Source organism: Caretta caretta, chromosome 18 (assembly GCF_965140235.1).
Source record: "Caretta caretta isolate rCarCar2 chromosome 18, rCarCar1.hap1, whole genome shotgun sequence".
In the NCBI taxonomy this organism is placed as follows: domain Eukaryota; kingdom Metazoa; phylum Chordata; order Testudines; family Cheloniidae; genus Caretta; species Caretta caretta.
In genome coordinates, this window is record NC_134223.1 from 17,327,532 (window position 1) to 17,349,578 (window position 22,047).

Here is a 22,047-nt window from a genome sequence, read left to right on the forward strand (position 1 = left end):
TATTCCAGTTCTAGTCCCTCTGTGAAAGGTACTGCTGCCTCAAAGAGGCCATGGCGTAACAGTGAGGGGAAAATGTTTGTAAAATTTCATGCAACCGTTTTTTTAACTTGTTCCAGGACATTTCAAAATCCCAGAAACGTAATTTTTCACTAAATTCCCAGGAAGTGACCAATTCCGCACTGGAAGCATGTGAACTTCCAACCGGTAATAGTTTTGGTTATGAACTAAGGGATTTTTTTTGTCTCAAATGAGATCGTTTGTAAAGACACATCAAAGTGCAGAAATCATCCACTTTCTGAGGCTTTCAAATGTCACTTTGGATTTTTTTTTTTTAAAACACTAGCTGGCAGTGAGCATTTACCCTCTTGGGAAAGCAGGAGAATTGCAAAGTCCTGCGTCTCACATGCCTGGCTGTAACCAGATAGCACAGTGATGTCAGTTCATAGCCTCTTGTTATCAAACATCTAATCCTGAAAGGCTGTGCTGGCCGGAAAGGCCAAAAAATCACAAGCACAAGATGAGAGAATTTCTGGCTAGGACTTTCAGTAGCAACTAGTGATTTTGATTTGGTGCATTAAAGGGGCCTGATTGTTCAGGGCATGCCAAGCCCCCTCCCTCTTAAAACCAGGCCCTTTGGAGTCCCCAGTCGAGACTCTTAAAATAAGTTAAGGCACCCAAAACTGCCACTCGCTTCTGGAAAGCTTGATCTCTGTGTCTCAGTCCCAGATCACTGAGCACTTTACTCCCCAAACCAAAACACAACGGGGTCCTTTAGGACTCTCTTGCCCATTTCCAGTAAGGAGTGAGTTGATGTTTAACTTCATCTAAGCTTTTGTAAACTGACCAAAATCTTCAAAGCAAAAAGGCTTTTGCTGCTTTCAGCCCACAGTTGCATTTTTCATTCTGCTCCTGTCAATGGCCTCTGGCAAATGACCGCTCTTCTACCGTGAAGTATCCCTCATGAACCGTTCCCAAGGCATGATGCTGGCTTCTGGATTCCTTTTTCTTCCCCTCCCCTTTTTTATTACATAAAGCTGACAACTACAGATTTGTCCCATGCTGACACTCAGCCAGTCAAATGAAGGAGTTCATGTTCATCCCAGCTTGCTTCACTTTGCTGGTTCCTCCTCCAGCCCTAACTTTCAGCTCAAGTAACATGATACTTCTTGGCAGGGGCTAATATAATCCCTAGCACATTGGAAAGCGGCTTAATGTAAAGTCTGCATTTTTTTAAATTGCTTTTTGAAAGGCTGGTGGTGGTTCCACACAAATTTTGACTGTAGGGCTCCTCGCAAATGCTCCAGATGCAACTGCGAGCAGGGGGGTCACAAATACAGTCCAGAAATTGATTATTTTCTCCCTCCCCCCTTTTTTTAATTAAAGGCAGACATGGATCAAATGGAAGGACTTTCTGCAGACAGAATCAAGGGCTCTCTTTCATCTGACGAAGAGAAGTGTGGTAGATATAAATACATTGTGGGATTTTTATACCTTTTCCCTCTGGTGGCTTTGTTGGCTACTCTGAAAGATCCAGTTGGAGCTGCAGCTCAGAAATCTCAGGTAGGGATGGGATCAAATTCTCAAATGCTTGGAATGGGATACAAAATATGGAGAGAGAGAGAGAGAGAGAGAGAGTGTGAGTGTGTGTAATGCAACGGTGACCTAAGTTAGCTAGAAACTCCTTTATCGCTGGCTTGTCAACTCCAGTATCTGTTTGTATCTAGTGAGTCCCTTTCTGCAAAAGGATCTGAAAGGGAAGAACCTGAAGATTAGGGTTAGAGGCTGATTCCAGACTTCTATTGATATGACAGACATTTTCTTTGCTATATCCAACCAGTAAATTATCTAAATCTCTTGGTGTTTCTGTCCCACAACTTGGCATGTGGAAAAACTCTTCAATTTGGGAGAGAGAGCAAGTAGCCTGAGAACTCAGCTCTCCCAGCCCAGTGTGATGTGGCTCATGCATATCCCAGCCTTGTAGCAGCTGAATCAGCAGAGCTCTCTCTCTACTGGGAACTCCGCGGAGAGGGCTATTGCGAGATCAGAGGGTCCCCAAAGTAGTGCTGGACCCACAGAACCCAGTAGCTGCTGCTGTGATAAATTATTCTTATTCTAGGGGCATCCATTAGCAAGGTCTTCCGAAGCAAACTGGGATTCCTGGGGAACTAAGGCAAAGATGAGGGGGCTCCCAGTAGCCAATTTGATTTTGCTGCTTATGTCCCATCATGAAAAGTCTCTCTTGCTTCCTCTCCTGTTCGTATGGATCATTGGCTGGCAGTGGTGGTTCTAAGCTATCTAGCTGCACTAGAGCTTCACTCATGGAAATGGGACTCTATGAATCGGACAGAGATAAACGGGAAAGAACTAAAGTCTCTGCAACTCTATGCGGTAAATTAGTTTAGACAAATATGGACAAACAGACTCTGCAATAATTGTAAGAGGGTGGGTGGGTAGTGTGAAATAGGTGTACACATTCATGCTATCTTTGTGTGTCTTGGACTCCATTATAATGAGTAAAGATAGTCCTGAATCAAATGCCTGGATCTGAACACCCTCAAAACCTCTGGGTATTTGAAGGCTTAACTCAGGTGGGCCCCATCTGTACAATGGGCTGAATGGCAGCCCAGGTCAGAACATTCCCAACAGGCTTAAGTTACCTCCGCTGGGTCTGATTCTCCCTTACTCTGTTACGAAGCTAGAGCTGGGGAGGACAACGTGGCTTTAAACCACATTTTTAAACTCCTTTTATCCTGGGTCAGTGCCCAGCCCCTGATGTCAGTCAGAGCAGCTTCAGGGTTGCTTTAATGTACGCTGTGCTTCCCATGAGCCCTGAGAAATAGACAATAGCATCATGTCCCCTTGCTGCACATCCGGTTTGCTCTGACACCCAGGGACTGGGAGCAGGGCAGGGATGGAGTCAAGATACCAGCTCTGCACCAACTGAGGTGGCCCCCTGTTCAGGGTATTCCCAGGGAGCTGTTTCTACCCATTTTTATGGCTGCCTTACATTGCCAGAGCGGCATAAAAGGGCCCTACCGTAACTGAGAATGGGCACCACTAAGGCCAGTGGGATTGCTCCTGCCTTAAGAAAAGCAGCTAAGGCAAAACCCAAGCACGTAGGACTTGCTTAATTCATTGTCATATGTGACCTGCTTTGAAATTCTTGGATCAAAGGTGCTGCAGAAGAGCAAAAAGTACCTGATTAGTTGTTATCCCCCGGTCCACCTGCTCTGGTGTCCTATGCCCAGCACTGACCAATCCCTGGGCACCAAGGCAACCTTGAAGTCCTTACATTTAAAGAATTCAGTTGTTTTCAGTTACTCCCCAGAGAACAGGAATCCATGTCACAAAACTGGGTCAGACCCACAGCTGAGCTGGCGTGAGGCCTGTCTCCCCGGTGAAGACAAGTGGTGCTTCCAGGTTAGGATTCAACCTAAGGTTGGGACAAGGGGGAGAAGCCAGGTAACCTATAGTTGGTGGACCTGGCTGGTGGACACAGAAGAGACTCAGGTTCCCAGCTACAGTGGAGTCTCTTGGCCTTTTGACAGGCAATGTTAGCTAAGGGGCAGGCCGTGCTGTCTGGTAACTAGAGCGTGGGCTGGTAGACAGCATGTTTGGGTTCTATCTTGACGCTGCCCCTAACTTGTTGTGTGACCTTGGGTCTGTTGTTTCACTTCTCTGGGCCTCGGCTCCTTCATGTGTAAAGTGAAGATAATTCTTGCCTTCTACACGGGGGTGTTGTGAGGCTTAATTAAGCCACGTTTGAGAATTATTAGTCGTATTGCTAATATATTGTATTATTATTGTTTTGACATCCTTGGAGCAAAGACATACAGTAAATACACAGTACATTAATCCTGAGCATAGGAGGCAGAGTTAGTAGAAGGTAGCCTTCAGGGATCAGTGTCACACCTCGTCCTTTCCCTGTCTGCCAGGAGAACTCAAAAGAGCCAGGCAGGCCTCTTGCCTAATCCAATAAAGTTGGGGACAGCAGCAAACTAAAGGGATTGCTTTTATTGTTTTTAAAGTGTCTCCAATGCTTCCAGTTTACTTTCAGGGCGTTTCAGGTCCACAATCCAACTTCATAAAGAGCTACCCCGGCACAAATGTGAGCCCGTTTGACTCATTCACCCAGTGTTTCATCTCGCACATGGATGATGCTAGAGAAAGTTGGCAAAATAAAATGAAGTGAGAACTTTCCAGGAACTGCTGCGATCCCTGTGGCCACAGACTCTCAGGCTTTGACTCATTCTGGGCCACCCAGCACAAGTTAGGGCTGTACAGAGGCAGGTCTAGTAACTTACACCACTGACCTAAGGTCCCTTAGACTCCGGAGCAGTGAAACTCTGCTCCCTTTCCTTCCTGCCTGTCCTCTGTCACTAAGAACTCCCCCCAACACACCCCCTTACTCCAGGGTCTGGGGGTATAGTTGTGGGAGCCACCTTTCCCAGTGGGGTTTCCTGGTTAAGAGGAAATTCTCCACTGACTTTCTACTCTATACTGGCATTAGCAGACCAGAGAATCCAGCCAATAGATGTCAGAGACAGAAATGGCTGATGAGCTCCCATCTAGTTCATCTCCTGCCAGGAGAGGACTCCTCTCTTTTGGCCATTCCTGGTGCTTTGCACCCTCTGGTTTCTTGCATAGTAACCTTTAGAGCAGGGGTGGGGGGGAGGGGCCGGGGGCTAGCCTCCCCAGCTGGGAGCTCAGGGGCCGAGCAGGACGGCCAGCCCGTGAGCCATAGTTTGCCCACCTCTGCTTTAGAGCATTCTGAGTAGTCTGTCAAGATAAATTTTGCTGTGTATTTTCTGTGCTAACACAGTGCAGACTCCCACACATGAATGGACTCCCTAAAACACATTCCCAGCCCCAGGCACTAGGAGGGAGTTGGTGGGGGGAAGATGAGGAGGTTGGTTTTCACCAGATCTCCTCACTGGGGGTACAGTTTAGGAAGATTGCAGCATCAGACAGTCAATGCTTTGCAGTCCTACCAGAAGCATTACTGTTTTGGGAGGGACACCCAGGGGCCCACAAGTAGGTACCAACATATGCAAGTGCCCTTAAATGGGCAGGTTTAGACATGCTGCTTGAGCGGCTCCAACTCCTTTAACCTCCTGTTTGTCTTTTAAGGAAGATGCCATATCGCCTGGCTTTTGGGGGGTGAGTGCCCCAGCTCTCCCACACCTACCCCGTACACGGAGAAAACGATACACACTTACACCAGGGCAGCTGAAATGGGACCACTTCAACCTGACGTACAGGTATGAACATGTGTTAACTCTGCCTGTGCCGGGTCTGCAATGTTTGCTTTGTGCCTTCCTGCATTTGACACGTACGTTTTCCAGCTGTGGATCCTTGTGCTAATTGAACTGCTTGTGAGCAGTGGACAGCTGGGAACAATTAGTTATCCAGACACACATTAGAGTAGGCTCTCTTCATACAAATACTGCTAGGTCTCTCCCATGGGTTGCACAGATCATGCTCCGAGCAAGACTCATTATATAAGGAACCAATGCATGGTATGCCATTCATGGTATGATGCTTGCTAACATCTGCAGAAACCTACAGGTTTCTACTGGATTTGGTGCTGATCTGGGATGAATTCCGGGTTGACACCCCTACAATTCCCTTTGACTCCATCGTGTGGTCCATTCACCCCTCCAAGGTAAATATATTTGGTCCTAGTTCACTCTGGGTGGGCTCAGCACTGGCTGAACTGCTCTCCGTGAAGTTGTCTGTAAAATTCTCCGTGTCTTCAATGGGAGCAGAGTTAGTCCAGCACGAAAACTCTGAGCTTGTGGCAGAAGTTGAACGTTATCTTTCAGATTAGATCCTAAAAACCAAGGTTTCATAGGATGGTAGAATTACCTGGCACTTCTCATAAGAATGGAGGGTTCAACTCAATATCAATGGCCAAATTTCCTACCCACAAACATGACTGTCCAGAATATTGTGTGCCAGCTGGCTGCTTCAGAAGTGGCTGTACATTGGTGACACGTTGTAGCTGTAAAGGGAGTGATGATCTGTTCTGGAGGGGGTGGAGCGATATGAATGTACAATGATGATGGCATTTTCCTTTGTGAAATAAGCAGGCTGCTTCTGCCAATAGCTCAAAGACCAAGTATCTGTGGAACCAAAAGATAATAAGGAACCTAATTCACCACTAGTATAAGCTGGTGCAAGTCCTTGAACTTGGTGGTGATGCACCAGGTTGCAACAGAGAAAATGGCCTTGTGTGCGCTGCACAATATGTGTCATATAGACTCCAACAGGAGAGCACACCCCAAACTTGAGTCAAAACAATGCTCTCTGGAATGACACAATCCTAAATCTATAGGCCAGCTCCTCTGCTGGTGTGAGCTGACATAGCTCCAAAGTTGTGCTGAATGACACCACCTGAGGATCTAGCCCTTTTTTGTTACTTTCTGGCCTCACTGCAATAACTGAAATTGCGAAGTGTTCAGCCCTTAGGCAAAACACCCCCTGAAATCACCAATGGATGAATAGCTTCTGGCCTGCCAATGTGTGCCCATCAGTGAGGCAGGCCAACCATGATGGACAATGGCATTGATGTCCTGACGGATGCTTTGCCTCTTTGGGATGCTGAGGAGCAGTAAGCAGACGTGCTGGATGGTGGGGGTCTGTTGAATGTTTCTCACGTACGTTAGCAGGAGTGTAGACACAGCAAGCACAGTGCAGCGAGTGTGCCTGGGGAATCCCTCCAGAGCCAGCTGAGGCCTGGTAGGTGTGACCATGCCATTCTGGTGAACCTCAGGCAGCAGGCCAGGGATCTGGATGTGGTTTGTACCTCAGCCTTGGCAGGAGTCCTCAGGTGTTGCTGAAGAAAGGTCCCTTGTTAACATCCTGGCTGAGAGGGGAGGGCACCCTTCTGGGAACTCCTAAGTCAGTTAAAAGTTTATTCAGTGTAATATGTGGTGACAACCACCCCTTTATGATACACCCCCCCCCCCCCCCCATCTGGCCAGTCCTTTAAAGTACAGCAAGCCCTCTCTGAAGTGATTTGCCAAGGCAGCAGCTGCTTAGCAGATGCAGGTCTAACCAGATTAGTCTCAGAGACCTGAAAGTGGCCTCTGGCAGCAGGGAATGCCTGTCATAGCCTCCACTCTGCATTAGGAGGAGGGTTGTTTTGGGGCAGGGAGAGTCTTGCTCCAGCTGGGAGGCTTCCCAGACCAGGACTGAAATGGATGGGAAAGTCTCTAAACCAATAAACAAGAAAGGAAGGAGGATCCAGTTATATTTGCATTAATTTGATGTAGGCAGCGGAGAGGAGTGGGGCTCTAGCTGCCTGTGGCTCTCAACCAGCCCCTTTCACCTACACAGGAGCTACGGAATGGGAGTTCCTGAGGCACTGAGAAAGGGGTCGAGTGGACATTTCAGTGTGAGCAGCAGGCACAGACTGGCACTCCCTGCTCAGTCTAGTAGTGCCACTCCCTGGTTTCCCTGGGTAGCAGTTCCATCTCGCTCCTTCAGCCACATAGCTGTCTCACTGCAACTTGTCCCATGTTCCCCTTCTCCCCAGCACCCACTGAACCATCCCAGTCAGCACTAGGTCAAATCCCCCAGCAGCCATTGTGGGGTCCTTTTCCCCACAGCCTGGCTCTTGGGGTCGTAGACTGTCCTACGTGCACAATTGTCATTGTCACCTTGTCCAGTCAGTGGTGGTGAGCTGCTGGCCAGTCCTTCCAAATGGACAGCAGAGATCAGTGCCGGCCACCAGCCCAGACAAATAACCAGGGATGCTGCAGAACAGCACAAATGCCCCGGCTCCCTTCAGCCCCTGAGCAGAGCAGTGAAAAGCCAGAGCCTGCTGTAGCATGGGCAAAAATTAAGAGCCATTAACTTGTTGGCTTCATGTTGCCCACTGAGCATTGTGGTATCTCCTCATTACACAGATTAAAGAGTTGATCACCCTAATTAAACTATCTGCTATTCTGCAAATAGGGCCTGCTCTGAACCCATAAAGTCAATGGAAAGGTTTTCACTGATTGCAATGGGCTTTGGACTAGATCAATAGTCTAGTTCAGTGAAACTCTTTAAGAAGGGAACCTTTCCAGGTGAGCAGTACAGGAACCTTCAGTTGATGCAGGAGGATAGTCTGGGATCTGTCTAAAGCCAGTCTGTGCCCTGGTCTACACTAGGACTTTAGGTCGAATTTAGCAGCGTTAAATCGATGTAAACCTGCACCCGTCCACACAATGAAGCCCTTTATTTCGACTTAAAGGGCTCTTAAAATCGATTTCCTTACTCCACCCCTGACAAGTGGATTAGCGCTTAAATCGACGTTGCCGGCTCGAATTTGGGGTACTGTGGACACAATTCGATGGTATTGGCCTCCGGGAGCTATCCCAGAGTGCTCCATTATGACCGCTCTGGACAGCACTCTCAACTCAGATGCACTGGCCAGGTAGACAGGAAAAGAACCGCGAACTTTTGAATCTCATTTCCTGTTTGGCCAGCGTGGAAAGCTGCAGGTGACCAGGCAGAGCTCATCAGCACAGGTGACCATGATGGAGTCCCAGAATCGCAAAAGAGCTCCAGCATGGACCGAACGGGAGGTACGGGATCTGATCGCTGTTTGGGGAGAGGAATCCGTGCTATCAGAACTCCGTTCCAGTTTTCGAAATGCCAAAACCTTTGTGAAAATCTCCCAGGGCATGAAGGACAGAGGCCATAACAGGGACCCGAAGCAGTGCCGCGTGAAACTGAAGGAGCTGAGGCAAGCCTACCAGAAAACCAGAGAGGCGAACAGCCGCTCTGGGTCAGAGCCCCAAACATGCCGCTTCTATGATGAGCTGCATGCCATTTTAGGGGGTTCAGCCACCACTACCCCAGCCGTGTTGTTTGACTCCTTCAATGGAGATGGAGGCAATACGGAAGCAGGTTTTGGGGACAAAGAAGATGAGGAGGAGGAGGAGGAGGTTGTAGATAGCTCACAGCAAGCAAGCGGAGAAACCGGTTTTCCCGACAGCCAGGAACTGTTTCTCACCCTAGACCTGGAGCCAGTACCCCCCGAACCCACCCAAGGCTGCCTCCTGGACCCAGCAGGCGGAGAAGGGACCTCTGGTGAGTGTACCTTTTAAAATACTATACATGGTTTAAAAGCAAGCATGTGAAAGGATTACTTTGCCCTGGCATTTGCGGTTCTCCTAGATGTAGTCCTAAAGCCTTTGCAAAAGGTTTCTGGGGAGGGCAGCCTTATTGCGTCCTTCATGGTAGGACACTTTACCACTCCAGGCCAGTAACACGTACTCGGGAATCATTGTAGAACAAAGCATTGCAGTGTATGTTTGCTGGCATTCAAACAACATCTGTTCTTTATCTCTCTGTCTTATCCTCAGGAGAGAGAGATATAATTCATGGTCACCTGGTTGAAATAGAGTGCTTTTCTTCAGGGGACACTCAGAGGAGCCCATTCCTGCTGGGCTGTTTGCCTGTGGCTAAACAGAAATGTTCCCCGCTGTTAGCCACAGGGAGGGGGGAAGGTTGAGGGGGTAGTCACGCGGTGGGAGGAGGCAAAATGCGACCTTGTAACGAAAGCACATGTGCTATGTATGTAATGTTAACAGCAAGGTTTACCCTGAAAGAGTGTAGCCACTGTTTTATAAAATGTGTCTTTTTAAATACCGCTGTCCCTTTTTTTTCTCCACCAGCTGCATGTGTTTCAATGATCACAGGATCTTCTCCTTCCCAGAGGCTAGTGAAGCTTAGAAAGAAAAAAAAACGCACTCGCGATGAAATGTTCTCCGAGCTCATGCTGTCCTCCCACACTGACAGAGCACAGACGAATGCGTGGAGGCAAATAATGTCAGAGTGCAGGAAAGCACAAAATGACCGGGAGGAGAGGTGGCGGGCTGAAGAGAGTAAGTGGCGGGCTGAAGAGAGTAAGTGGCGGGCTGAAGACAGGGCTGAAGCTCAAATGTGGCGGCAGCGTGATGAGAGGAGGCAGGATTCAATGCTGAGGCTGCTGCAGGACCAAACCAGTATGCTCCAGTGTATGGTTGAGCTGCAGCAAAGGCAGCTGGAGCACAGACTGCCACTGCAGCCCCTCTGTAACCAACCGCCCTCCTCCCCAAGTTCCATAGCCTCCACACCCAGACGCCCAAGAACGCGGTGAGGGGGCCTCCGGCCAACCAGCCACTCCACCACAGAGGATTGCCTAAAAAAAAGAAGGCTGTCATTCAATAAATTTTAAAGTTGTAAACTTTTAAAGTGCTGTGCTTAAAGTGCTGTGTGGCATTTTCCTTCCCTCCTCCACCACCACTCCTGGGCTACCTTGGTAGTCATCCCCCTATTTGTGTGATGAATGAATAAAGAATGCATGAATGTGAAGCAACAATGACTTTATTGCCTCTGCAAGCGGTGATTGAAGGGAGGAGGGGCGGGTGGTTAGCTTACAGGGAAGTAGAGTGAACCAAGGGGCGGGGGGTTTCATCAAGGAGAAACAAACAGAACTTTCACACCGTAGCCTGCCCAATCATGAAACTGGTTTTCAAAGCTTCTCTGATGCATACCGCGCCCTCCTGTGCTCTTCTAACCGCCCTGGTGTCTGGCTGTGCGTAACCAGCGGCCAGGCGATTTGCCTCAACCTCCCACCCCGCCATAAACATCTCCCCCTTACTCTCACAGATATTGTGGAGCACACAGCAAGCAGTAATAACAGTGGGAATATTGGTTTCGCTGAGGTCTAAGCGAGTCAGTAAACTGCGCCAGCGCGCCTTTAAACGTCCAAATGCACATTCTACCACCATTCTGCACTTGCTCAGCCTGTAGTTGAACAGCTCCTGGCTACTGTCCAGGCTGCCTGTGTACGGCTTCATGAGCCATGGCATTAAGGGGTAGGCTGGGTCCCCAAGGATACATATAGGCATTTCAACATCCCCAACAGTTATTTTCTGGTCTGGGAATAAAGTCCCTTCCTGCAGCTTTTGAAACAGACCAGAGTTCCTGAAGATGCGAGCATCATGCACCTTTCCCGGCCATCCCACGTTGATGTTGGTGAAACGTCCCTTGTGATCCACCAGAGCTTGCAGCACTATCGAAAAGTACCCCTTGCGGTTTATGTACTCGGCGGCTTGGTGCTCCGGTGCCAAGATAGGGATATGGGTTCCGTCTATAACCCCACCACAGTTAGGGAATCCCATTGCAGCAAAGCCATCCACTATGACCTGCACATTTCCCAGGGTCACTACCCTTGATATCAGCAGATCTTTGATTGCGTGGGCTACTTGCATCACAGCAGCCCCCACGGTAGATTTGCCCACTCCAAATTGATTCCCAACTGACCGGTAGCTGTCTGGCGTTGCAAGCTTCCACAGGGCTATCGCCACTCGCTTCTCAACTGTGAGGGCTGCTCTCATCTTGGTATTCATGCGCCTCAGGGCAGGGGAAAGCAAGTCACAAAGTTCCATGAAAGTGCCCTTACGCATGCGAAAGTTTCGCAGCCACTGGGAATCGTCCCAGACCTGCAACACTATGCGGTCCCACCAGTCTGTGCTTGTTTCCCGAGCCCAGAATCGGCATTCCACAGCATGAACCTGCCCCATTAGCACCATGATGCATGCATTGGCAGGGCCCATGCTTTCAGAGAAATCTATGTCCATGTCCTGATCGCTCACGTGACCGCGCTGACGTCGCCTCCTCGCCCGGTATCGCTTTGCCAGGTTCTGGTGCTGCATATACTGCTGGATAATGCACGTGGTGTTTAATGTGCTCCTAATTGCCAAAGTGAGCTGAGCGGCCTCCATGCTTGCCTTGGTATGGCGTCCGCACAGAAAAAAGGCGCGGAACGATTGTCTGCCGTTGCTCTGACGGAGGGAGGGGCGACTGACGACACGGCTTACAGGGTTGGCTTCAGGGAGCTAAAATCAACAAAGGGGGTGCCTGTACATCAAGGAGTATTTCAGGCAGGACTTCACGGAGGGTTCCAATAAGAAATGGTGCACCTAAGTTATCGTTCTTATTGGAACAAGGAGGTTAGCCTGGCCTCTGATTGATACATGGCTAGATTTACCTCGCTGCACCTTCTCTGTGAGTGACTGCAGTGTGACCTAGAGGAATGAGTCCCCTAGACAGGGGAGGAGGCAAATGAGTACAAAACAAATCTGGTCTATTTCTTGTTTTGACCCACTCCATCTATCTTTTACATCTTTGGCTGGCAGCAGACGGTGCAGAAGGACTGCATGCCATCCACATCTCATGGCTGCTCGGCAGAAGATGGTACAGTACGACTGCTAGCCATCCTCATCTCTTGCCTGCCTGGCAGAAGATGGTACAGTACGACTGCTAGCAGTCCGTATCGCCTGCCCGCTCACCATAAGACGGTTCAATAGGACTGACTGCAGGACTAAAGAGAATGACCTGGTCAAGTCACTCCAGATTTAGTCCCTGCGCCCATGTCTGCCCAGGCGCTCCCAGCCGACGTGGCCAGGAGCACCTCGGACATGACGATGACGGCTACCAGTCGTACTGTACTGTCTGCTGCCACAAGGCAAGGGGTTGCTGCTACTGTGTAGCAATGCCGTACCGCGTCTGCCAGCACCCAGGAGACATAGGGTGACGGTTACCTGAGCGGGCTCCATGCTTGCAGTGGTATGGCGTCTGCACAGGTAACTCAGGAAAAAAGGCGCGAAATGATTGTCTGCCCTTGCTTTCACGGAGGGAGGGAGGGAACGGGGGCCTGACGATATGTACCCAGAACCACCCGCGACAATGTTTTAGCCCCGTCACGCATTGGGATCTCAACCCAGAATTCCAATGGGCAGCGGAGACTGCGGGAACTGTGGGATAGCTACCCACAGTGCAACGCTCCAGAAGTCGACTCTGGCCTCGGTACTGTGGAAGCGCTCCACCGAGTTAATGCACTTAATGCACTTAGAGCATTTTCTGTGGGGACACACACACTTGAATATATAAAACCGATTTCTAAAAAACCGACTTCTATAAATTCGACCTTATTCCGTAGTGTAGACATACCCTTTGTCTCCCTGCAGAATCGTGTCCTTCCCGAGAAACCTCATTAATGAAAGTGACACACGGAAGGGGGTGGCAGCTGCTTTCCGAATGTGGAGCAACGTTTCACCATTCAACTTCAAGGAGGTGCCACCCAACTTGTCTAGTGACCTGGAAATAGGTAGGTCTGCAAGGACCCTGGGGTCCTGCGCTAAAGAGAGTGGGCTCTGGCACTAGGGGATGTTCTGTCTCCAAAAGGGGGTCTGTGTTCCTTGGAGCATTTGGTTGCAGAACTTTTGGGGTGAGACCCAGGAGTCCTGCAACTGGAATGCTCCTCCCCACAGCACAGGCTGGACCACATCCTCTGGCTGGTATTGGAGATGCAGCCCCAGACCTTCAGTGCACCTGCCTTCCCTCTGGGAGGAATCTAACTCAGTGTATTCGGCAAGAGAAGGGGCTATAGTATTTATCACTTCCCTAGCGCCTGCTATCCAGGGAGCTCAGAGAGTGAAAACTCCCAACACCCTGTGAAGCAGGATTATCCCCATTTCAGAGATGCGAAAACTGAAGTGCAGAGAAGTGAAGTGACTCACCCAGAGTCACAGTGAGTCTGTGGCAGACCCCAGAATAGAGCACAGTTCTCCTGGATCTTAGACGGGTATGCTGACTGGTAGCCATGATGCCTCCTGGTATTTTATTTATAGAGAAATCCTAATAGCACTCCACATGCCCCAGGAGGAAGAACACCTCAGCAGTATTCTCCCTGCTGTTCAGCCTGCTTCCTCTTCCTCATGCAGAGCAAGGTCTACCTGTATATTTATATCACACTTGTCCCCACGGTATCTGAGCTGCTCTTACAGGTACAAACACACTAACTGAAGAGGAAGTTCAATACAGCTTCTCCTTCTCTGGGCTAGCAGTGGTGCCTAGTGCACAGAACACTGGACTGGGACTCAGGTGACCTGGGCTCTATTCCAAGCTCTCCCATTGGCCTGCTGGTGTCCTGGGGCAAGTCACTTCATTTCTCTGTGCCTCAGGTTTGCCATCTGTGAAATGGGGATAATGATACCTCCTTTGTAAAGTGCCTTGAGATTGCCAGATGAAAAGTACTGTACAAAAGCTAGCTATTATTATTCTCTCTCCCCACCCTGCTAGCTCTCCAGGTACTCCAGACCATTCTTTAAATCCGATTAGTTATTCCTTAACTCTGGTTCCTTTCTCACCATCCACTGTGCAATCCCTTGCAAAACCAGGCCTCAGCTTCAACCTCAAGGATTCGGCTGCATGTTGGTAGGTTGCTTCAGCTCCCGTTTCCTTGTTTATCTCCACAGATCTTACTGAGCCATTTCCCTTCTCAGCTGCTATGCAGGTTCACTGGGTGCCTTTCTGAAGCTCTCAGCCCTGGGCAATCACAATGCAGTTTTTAATCCTGGATCATCTGGTTAGTTTCACATTCTAGATGTAAATTCCTTTAAGGATTTATGGCCTATGGGAGACATGATAATTCCTTCCTGTGCAGACTGCGGTGTCTTCAGGATTTCCAGCAAAGTTTCCATTGTTTTGCAACATGTTTCTCGCTCTGCTATTGTGTGACACCACCTGAAAGCAGATGATCCACCTCCCCAGGGGCCTTGCCTAACAGAGCGAAATGCTGCCACGTAGGAGCTCCACAGAGCCCTATTCCAGCAGGCACCTATTAAGAACTGCATGAAATGTAACTAGAGCGCAGGCCTGAGAGCCAGGTTCTGCGCAGTGGCCTGGAGCAAGTCACTTAACCTCTCCATGTCTGTGTTAAATCCAGATTTAAAATGGGGACAACACTTATCTGCCTCCCAGAGGCATTTGTAAAGAGCTTTGGATGGACATTCGTTGCAGGCAAGTGGTTATAACTAAATAACCCTTTATAAGTAGCAGCAGCTCAGCAAAGGAGTTCAAATTATGGCCTGGGCACTATTGTAAAGACTTGGTCCCAGCCCAAGGATCTTTGTATGGTTTTAGATGATCATACCTCGCCCTTCTAGGCATAGGCACTGACTCCATGGGTGCTGCGGGGCTGGAGCACCCAAGGGGAAAAATTGGTTGGTGCTCTGCACCCACCGGCAGCCAGCCCCCCCCTCACCCCCGCTCACCTCTGCCTCCTCCCGAGAGCTCCCCCGTTTCATGTGGCAAGTGCTGGGAGGGAGGGGGAGTAAGGGGAATGCAGCGTGCTCAGGGAGGGAGGCGGGGCTGGGGAGGGGGTCCAATGGGGCAGAGACGGGGGCGGGGGGGGGACACGAGCACCCACTAGCACCAGAAGAAGTTGGCTTCTAGTGCGTATTTCATCTCTAGATCTCAAAGCTCTTCACAAAGTTTCCCCAGTTTACAGATGGGGAAACTGAGGTGCAGCGATGCGAGTTGTTGATCCACCCAGCAGGCCAGTGACAAAGCCGGGAGTAGAACCCAGATTTCCTGAGTATCAGTCCAGTGCCCTAAACGCTAGGCCACCCTTATAGCAGAGTCTCCACCAGCTGTCAGTAGTAGCAGAATTGATAGTCTCCTCCCAGACCTCTAGGCAGTAGCTAGAGAGCCCATTGCAGACATGGGAGGGCTCACTCCTGGGAAAACATGGAGAGATTCTGACACTGCCTCAATCACTAAACTAATTCCCCTGTGGGAAACCTGGATTAAGCAGAGGCTACAGGCTTGTATGCCAGACTGGTGCATGTAGTAGCCCTGTACAAGAGACACACAGTGAAAGGCATTTACAGTTGCAAAGAAAGACCAAAATGATCCAAGCTGCATTAGATGACTTAGAGTAAAAGTTCACATAGCTTCTTGTAGGAGTGCAGAAAGCAGTTGTTGACCAGAATGGGTAGAGATTGGGGAAGTGGTTTCACGTGACGGGAGGTGGGCATGCTGGGCTGTGGTTGCTCGTGTCCATACAGTGCTTAGGCTTAGCATTTGTTGGATTGGGTCACTGCCTCCTCTTCAGTACCCTGATTAAAGAAGAAGGAGTTTCCACTTGGTGTTGAAACAGGAGCTCCTCTCTGAAGGGAAGCTTAACTTGTGTCCTTTGGAGACCACCCTGAATCCAATGTCAGCCCAAACAGTTCAGAGTTGGACCTGGTTTGTATTATTCAACCCTCATTTCTAACTATCTCTTTAAGTTCGGTTTTCCTTCTGTGCATCTGTAGGATGGAAAACTTACATGTTAGAATATGTCCCTGAGACTCTTGTTCATTCAGTCATGCATGTATGAAGTATACTGACTAGTCTCACTCTATGTATTCTCTTTCACAGGCTTCTATTCCATAAACCACACTGATTGCCTGGAGTCACTCATCCATCATTGTTTCGATGGGACAACAGGGGAGCTTGCCCATGCTTTCTTCCCCAAAAATGGAGAAATCCATTTTGATGACCATGAATATTGGATATTGGGAAACACCCGGTTCAGCTGGAAAAAGGGTATGTAACTTGTCTCCACGGGGATCTACATCTCCAACAGACTGATTGCATCTTTCCACAATGATGTTGCTCACTCTTTTCAAATTCCTGAAAGGTTCACAAGACACACATGCCGATGGAGGAGGTTGTTGTTAGGGAGGGACCCGCCATGTTGCAAAGTCTGCTTCCAGACTGAAACTTCCCCAGCACTCAGAGGGATTTTGAACCTATTTTTAGTTGTTATGGAGGCACAGTATCAGTGTCATAATTAAGTCTGCAGGAGCCATTATTTTCTAGATAGATATTACCTTTGATGGACCAACCTGGCGCATGCTACTGACCTATAAAAGGTGTTTCACCCCATCAGTTCAAGCCTTTTGGAAGATGTTTCCAACCATGATCCATTTTTCTCAGTGTGTGTGGAAGGGGGTGATGAACCTGCAGCTAGCTAGATTGCGTTGATATCCATTGTCCCTGCAGAAGGAGAGGCATTACTGACTTCATGAGACTGTGATGGAATGGAATGTATAACTTTATCAGGGGTTTACTGCTGTAGGGGCCAACTTCCTCACGCAAAGTCTCAGCAGCTTGAATAGAACTGCTTGTGTAAGGTGAGCAAGATTTGGCCTTAGGTGTTTATTTAGGTGCAGATTTTCTCACTGTTTAATCAATACTGGGAGAGACAAAAGGAAAGTTTGGTGTGATTTTTGTGGCTGTTGGTATTGCTGTCGTGTGACTGAACTCCAGCCATGGAATATTCTCGTTTTGGTGGCTGTTCCAGCTCTTTCTGAGTAATTCAGTGGGCTCCAACCACATTACAAATAATCAGGACTGGCTTCAGTCCAAGCAGCTGTGCTATCTCTGGGGAGGGCCACGTTATGTTACTTAGATTTCTTGGCATGGTTGTTCACATTTTTGTTGTCCTCTGTAACCAGCTTTCCTGCATACATGGTCATTTTCAAGCTTGTGGGCACCTAAAGTTATCTTGGTGTTTTTTTTTTTTAAACAATGTCTAAAGTAACATTAAATTACAAGCAGATGGTCCCTGACCAGTCAGCAAGCTCATTTCATAAGGCAAATGTTATTTCTTTGAAGTTAAGTTTTTTGTTTGTTACCAAAAAAGCAGGGTAGGAGAAGCTTTAGAAATGTATCCCGTGTGTTCCTGTTTTTTATCATTTTAGCAGAAGGTCTTTTATCTCTTTTGTGTGTGTGTGTGAGAACACATGTTCTGTAAATGTAAGTAATATTACATATATGACATATCTGTGCCTGTGTATGTTTACTAAGATGTTTTTAAGTGACTGGTGATTCTGGGTTTCCAACTTGAGACCTCTTAGAGGGACTTGACTTTTCAGAGAGCCATGCTCTATTCTTCCTGACAATCAGGGTCATTATAGTACTTCCGATTAGGCAACCAAAATCTCTAGTTGCTTTCAAAAATATTGACATTTTATTTATACACACTATTTTCAATTCACAAAAAAGATCATAACATGACCGAACAGTTGACATGTAAGTGAAAGACTGGGAACACCAAGGATGGAGAGGAATTACTTATGGCTTGTCTCTATGGGGACACTTGGGAAAGTCAGGATATGTCTGCACTACAGAGACTATACTGGCATAGCCCCATAGTGTAGACGCAGCCTACACTGACAGAAGGGGTTTTTCTGTTGGTGTAGGTACACAATCTCCCTGAACAAAAAACTTGAACTTTTAGGTCACCATAGCTACAGCTGTAAGGCATATGAAAAATTCAGATTCCTGACCAAGGTAGCTATGCCAATTTAGCTGCATCTACACTGGGGGTTCTTTGATGGAAGAATGCTTTTGTCGATGTAAAAAGAAAAGGAGTACTTGTGGCACCTTAGAGACTAACCAATTTATTTGAGCATGAGCTTTCGTGAGCTATAACTCACTTCATCGGATGCATACCGTGGAAACTGCAGCAGACTTTATATACACACACACACACATATATATATATGCTTTTGTCGATGTAGCTACTGTCAGTCAGGGAGGCGGTGTTCCTATACCATCCATCAGTATGGGCTGTCTTTGCACTTTGGGGTTATGCCAGCATAGCTATAGTTGATAGTCTCCATGGTGTAGATGTACTCAATGTCAGCTGTGTCAATGAAAGCCTTATTTCATTGTCATAGCTGTGTCTACACCTGGTGGTTACATCGCCAAGGGGTGTGTGGTTTTTTCACACCCCTGACCATGTAGCTATGCCAATATAACTCTTGAGGGTAGACCAGGCCTTAATTTGAATTAGCTTCTCAAGTAGATTAGTTAAATCATATTAAAACCCTGTATGTATGCTCTCATTCAGAATTAAAGCAACCTTAGTTTGGTTTAGTTTAATTCACTTTGAAATTAAAGCCGCTTTAATTCTGAATGTGTGTGTTTCCACACGGATTTAATTGGTTTAACTAATCCACTTTAAATGTACAGCGTTTTAGTTAATTCAGATTAATTTTTCCCAGTGTAGATGAGCCCTTAGATAGAAGTAATGGGATACAATTAAGAGAGGGAAAATTTAGGTTTGCTATCAAGGAAAATATCCTGCTGGTGAGAGTTACTGGGCTAGAATAATCTCCAATGGGAAGTAGTGGAAGCACTTGTAACATGTTATAGTTAAACTGGATAAAGCACTAGAAATAGTTCTGCAGTGATGGGGGGAAAGACAAGGGCTGACTTGCACTGCTGTGCACGGGGCCAGCACAGACCTATACACCGTATAATTCCCACTTAGGCCTATAGCAGGCACACAACATCAGAGTGCTTAACCAGTGTGAAATGGGAGGGTCAGATTGGCAGAAAATTGGACAGTTGTTGGACCACTTCTAAAGGTGGAAGTCAGACTGAGTAAAGCAGCAGCAGCATGAGAGTCTCCTAACTCCCTGCCAATATCACCTCTGTTCTGGAGAGGGTAGTTCAGGCTCTGCGGTCAGCCTGGGTCTCTCTTCTGAGGCTGCCTGCCAGGGGTCAGATATGGGTAATAATTTTTTTTTATGTGGACACTGGTCCAGTGGCTTACAGCTCATTACAGTCACTGTGCATCTGAATTGCTGCCTTCAACTAAAAGATCCTGCATCCTACTGCTAAAGTAAGGTAGGAATTAAATGATGTATACAGTCTGGTGCTGGCCCTCTGCACAGGGGTGGATTTCACCCCTAATCCTTTCCCAGCCACTGCAGAATTATTTCAAGTGCTTTTTTACATCTTCAGGACAAGGATTTTTGGATTTTGTTTGACTTTTTAATTTTAACCTGTTGCGAAGTATGTCACATGCTTACAGAGCTATAGAAAAAACAACAAACAGCTCAGACAACAGGGTTATGAAACCAGTTGGGAGAGAGAATTTCAATGATAATCCAAAATGACTTGTAACAACATTTTTTCCCTCAAAGCACAAGGAAATAGAAACTAGACCAAAACAAAACCCCAGACAAACCTTCCAGGGACTAAGGCTGTTTGTAAGGCATTTAAAGCAGGAATGTCAACGTATATTCAAAGAGAGATGGAGCGAGGTCATGTTACAAGATTCTCTAACATTTGTATTGGGGGAGGGGAGAAAAAACCGCACAAACCCTGAGCTGAAGATTAAATGCATTCCATGGCAGTGTGATGGTGATACTAAAAATCCGATGTTCGTATTTTATGGGTGTTGTCTGCTAGCCAGCAAACCATATACTTATCAACTGGTAACTTGTTTTTCTGCAAACAGCTGCTGGTACAACGTTAACCACATTTGGGTTTGCAGTAGTTACAGTGGGTGAGTGTTTGTCGTCCCCACTCCACCAAGAAGGTGGCAGAATCCAGAAAGATATCCGCATAAACCATGAAGCTCCCTAAAAGCTATTTCGAGGAAACGAGGTATCGCAGTAAATTTCTTAGCCACATCAGGAATGATGGGTACCAAGTGAGGAACAGGGTACATCTGTCAAGGGTTCAGAGCACGAGGGGAACTGAAGAGTTCAAGTTCCTAGCTGAGGGCAAGAAGAGCTGTGTGTGTCACAATTCAATTAAAATCGTCATTCCAAAGTCTCAGGGTACAAAGGGTGGTTCTGGGGCTCAGGCCTCGGCCTGGAACAGGAAGTCGGGAGACCGGAATTTTATTCCTGGCTCTGCCACAAACTCCTAGACCTGATTTCCCACTCTCACTGGTTTGGCAGCAATGTAACCCCATTGACTTCAGTAGAGATGCTTCTGAGTTGCAGTGACTTGAATGAGAGGAGATCCAGTCCCTGTAATTGCTTGCCTTCAAAACAGCAATGATGATACTGATGTTGCTGCAAGGCTGACTTCACTAATGTTTGTAAAGCACACGGTGCTCCTCAGATGGACGATTCTTCAGAAGGGCTGCAATATGTGGGGGCACAGATGCAAATTAACATCACAATAGACAGGGACAGAAGATTCTCTCATCCACCATCGAAAAGTGCCTTGAGACACAGCCAAAAACAAAGGTAAACCAGCATTTCCAGAGACTCCCATTTAATGCATTAAGCAAATTTGTAAGATGCGATCTTTCTCTGAGCGCTGCTCTAGTTCAATCACAAATTGACTTGATGCAGAAATTGTTGGGTGAGATTCTCTGGCCTGTCTTATGAGTAGATGATTATCATCATCATCATCCTTCTGTTAAAATCTATCCATCTCTGCTGCTAAGTCTCCAAGAAGTTGCAGTTCAGTTCTACATCTTAAGGGGATGCTAAGTCAGTACAACAAAAATGTAACCTGCCTTGTAGGAGTTTTATCCCCAAGTGTACGCAGAACAATCAAAACAGCGTGCTTTATACATGTAAATGGCTAATGGTTTCATCCTTAAATGATCATGTCCTAGTTAAGCATGATGCTGTAGGAATAACAAGGGAGAATGTTGCCAGAAACACATTGGCCTGGTCATGCTGGGGTTTTGTCCTGATTTCAGGCACAAATGTAGCAGCTCTAATGTAAATTCTTACAGGCAAAGCTGCTGTTTGCACAGTGCATGAAACCAGGGTACGAGCTGCTGGTGCAAATATCCACTGCTGATGCACCAGAGATGGAATTGGGGCAAATCCCCAGACAAAACAATTCCTGAACAAAGTCTGAAATTGCGTCCTGACTGAGCTGAATCCATTGTTATACTTTGAGGTGAGTGAACAGAACCATGCTGTGTAACTTCTGCTGCTGTTCTTTTCCTCTCCCAGGTGTTTGGCTTACAGACCTCGTACATGTAGCAGCTCATGAAATTGGACATGCCCTGGGACTCATGCACTCCCTGAACTCTAATGCCCTGATGCACATCAATGCCACTTTAACTGGGAAAAAGACCATCTCCCAGGATGACATGTGGGGGATTCACAGACTCTATGGTGAGATGAGAGGAAAGGGTTTGTTTCTTGTAGCTGTTAGTGTAAAGAGCACCAGACTAAAGGCCTGATCCTGAGCAGCACTGATTTCCTGATGCCTATCATGGCTTCAAAATGACATTGCTCTGCACAGCTGTCTACTGGCATTAAGGAATAGTGGGTCAGAGCCTCACCTAGTCTCGTAGCTCCATTGAAGTCAATGGGATCAGACCTTCACCTGGGGCAAATTCACAGTTCCACTGAGGGTCCAGCCTAGTGCTGCCCATTGTTAATTAATGTAAATACTGGA

The 22,047-nt window shown here is 47.6% G+C and overlaps 2 protein-coding genes across 6 annotated transcripts in view; one reads left to right on the forward strand and one right to left on the reverse strand.

Annotated features, from left to right (window-relative positions):
* MMP23B (matrix metallopeptidase 23B) overlaps positions 1–22,047 on the forward strand; it is a 42,530-nt gene that overhangs the window by 16,806 nt on the left and 3,677 nt on the right. For 2 of the 5 annotated variants that reach the window (XM_048825209.2, XM_048825210.2), the window contains exons 2-6: positions 1,384–1,560; positions 5,131–5,261; positions 13,011–13,150; positions 16,249–16,416; positions 21,597–21,761. In XM_048825209.2, the coding sequence (XP_048681166.2) occupies positions 1,390–1,560; positions 5,131–5,261; positions 13,011–13,150; positions 16,249–16,416; positions 21,597–21,761 (775 nt within the window). In that variant the 5' untranslated portion in view covers positions 1,384–1,389. Of the gene's footprint in view, positions 1–576; positions 1,214–1,383; positions 1,561–1,924; positions 2,389–5,130; positions 5,262–13,010; positions 13,151–16,248; positions 16,417–21,596; positions 21,762–22,047 lie in introns of those variants that run through there. The other 3 variants (XM_048825208.2, XM_048825212.2, XM_048825214.2) reach the window with 3 other exon arrangements.
* Positions 16,412–22,047, reverse strand: part of LOC125624484 (cyclin-dependent kinase 11B) — a 44,509-nt gene continuing 38,873 nt past the window's right edge. The window contains exon 23 of the mRNA XM_075121216.1: positions 16,412–16,869. The gene's annotated coding sequence lies outside the window, so the exon portion shown is untranslated. The remainder of the gene's footprint in view (positions 16,870–22,047) is intronic.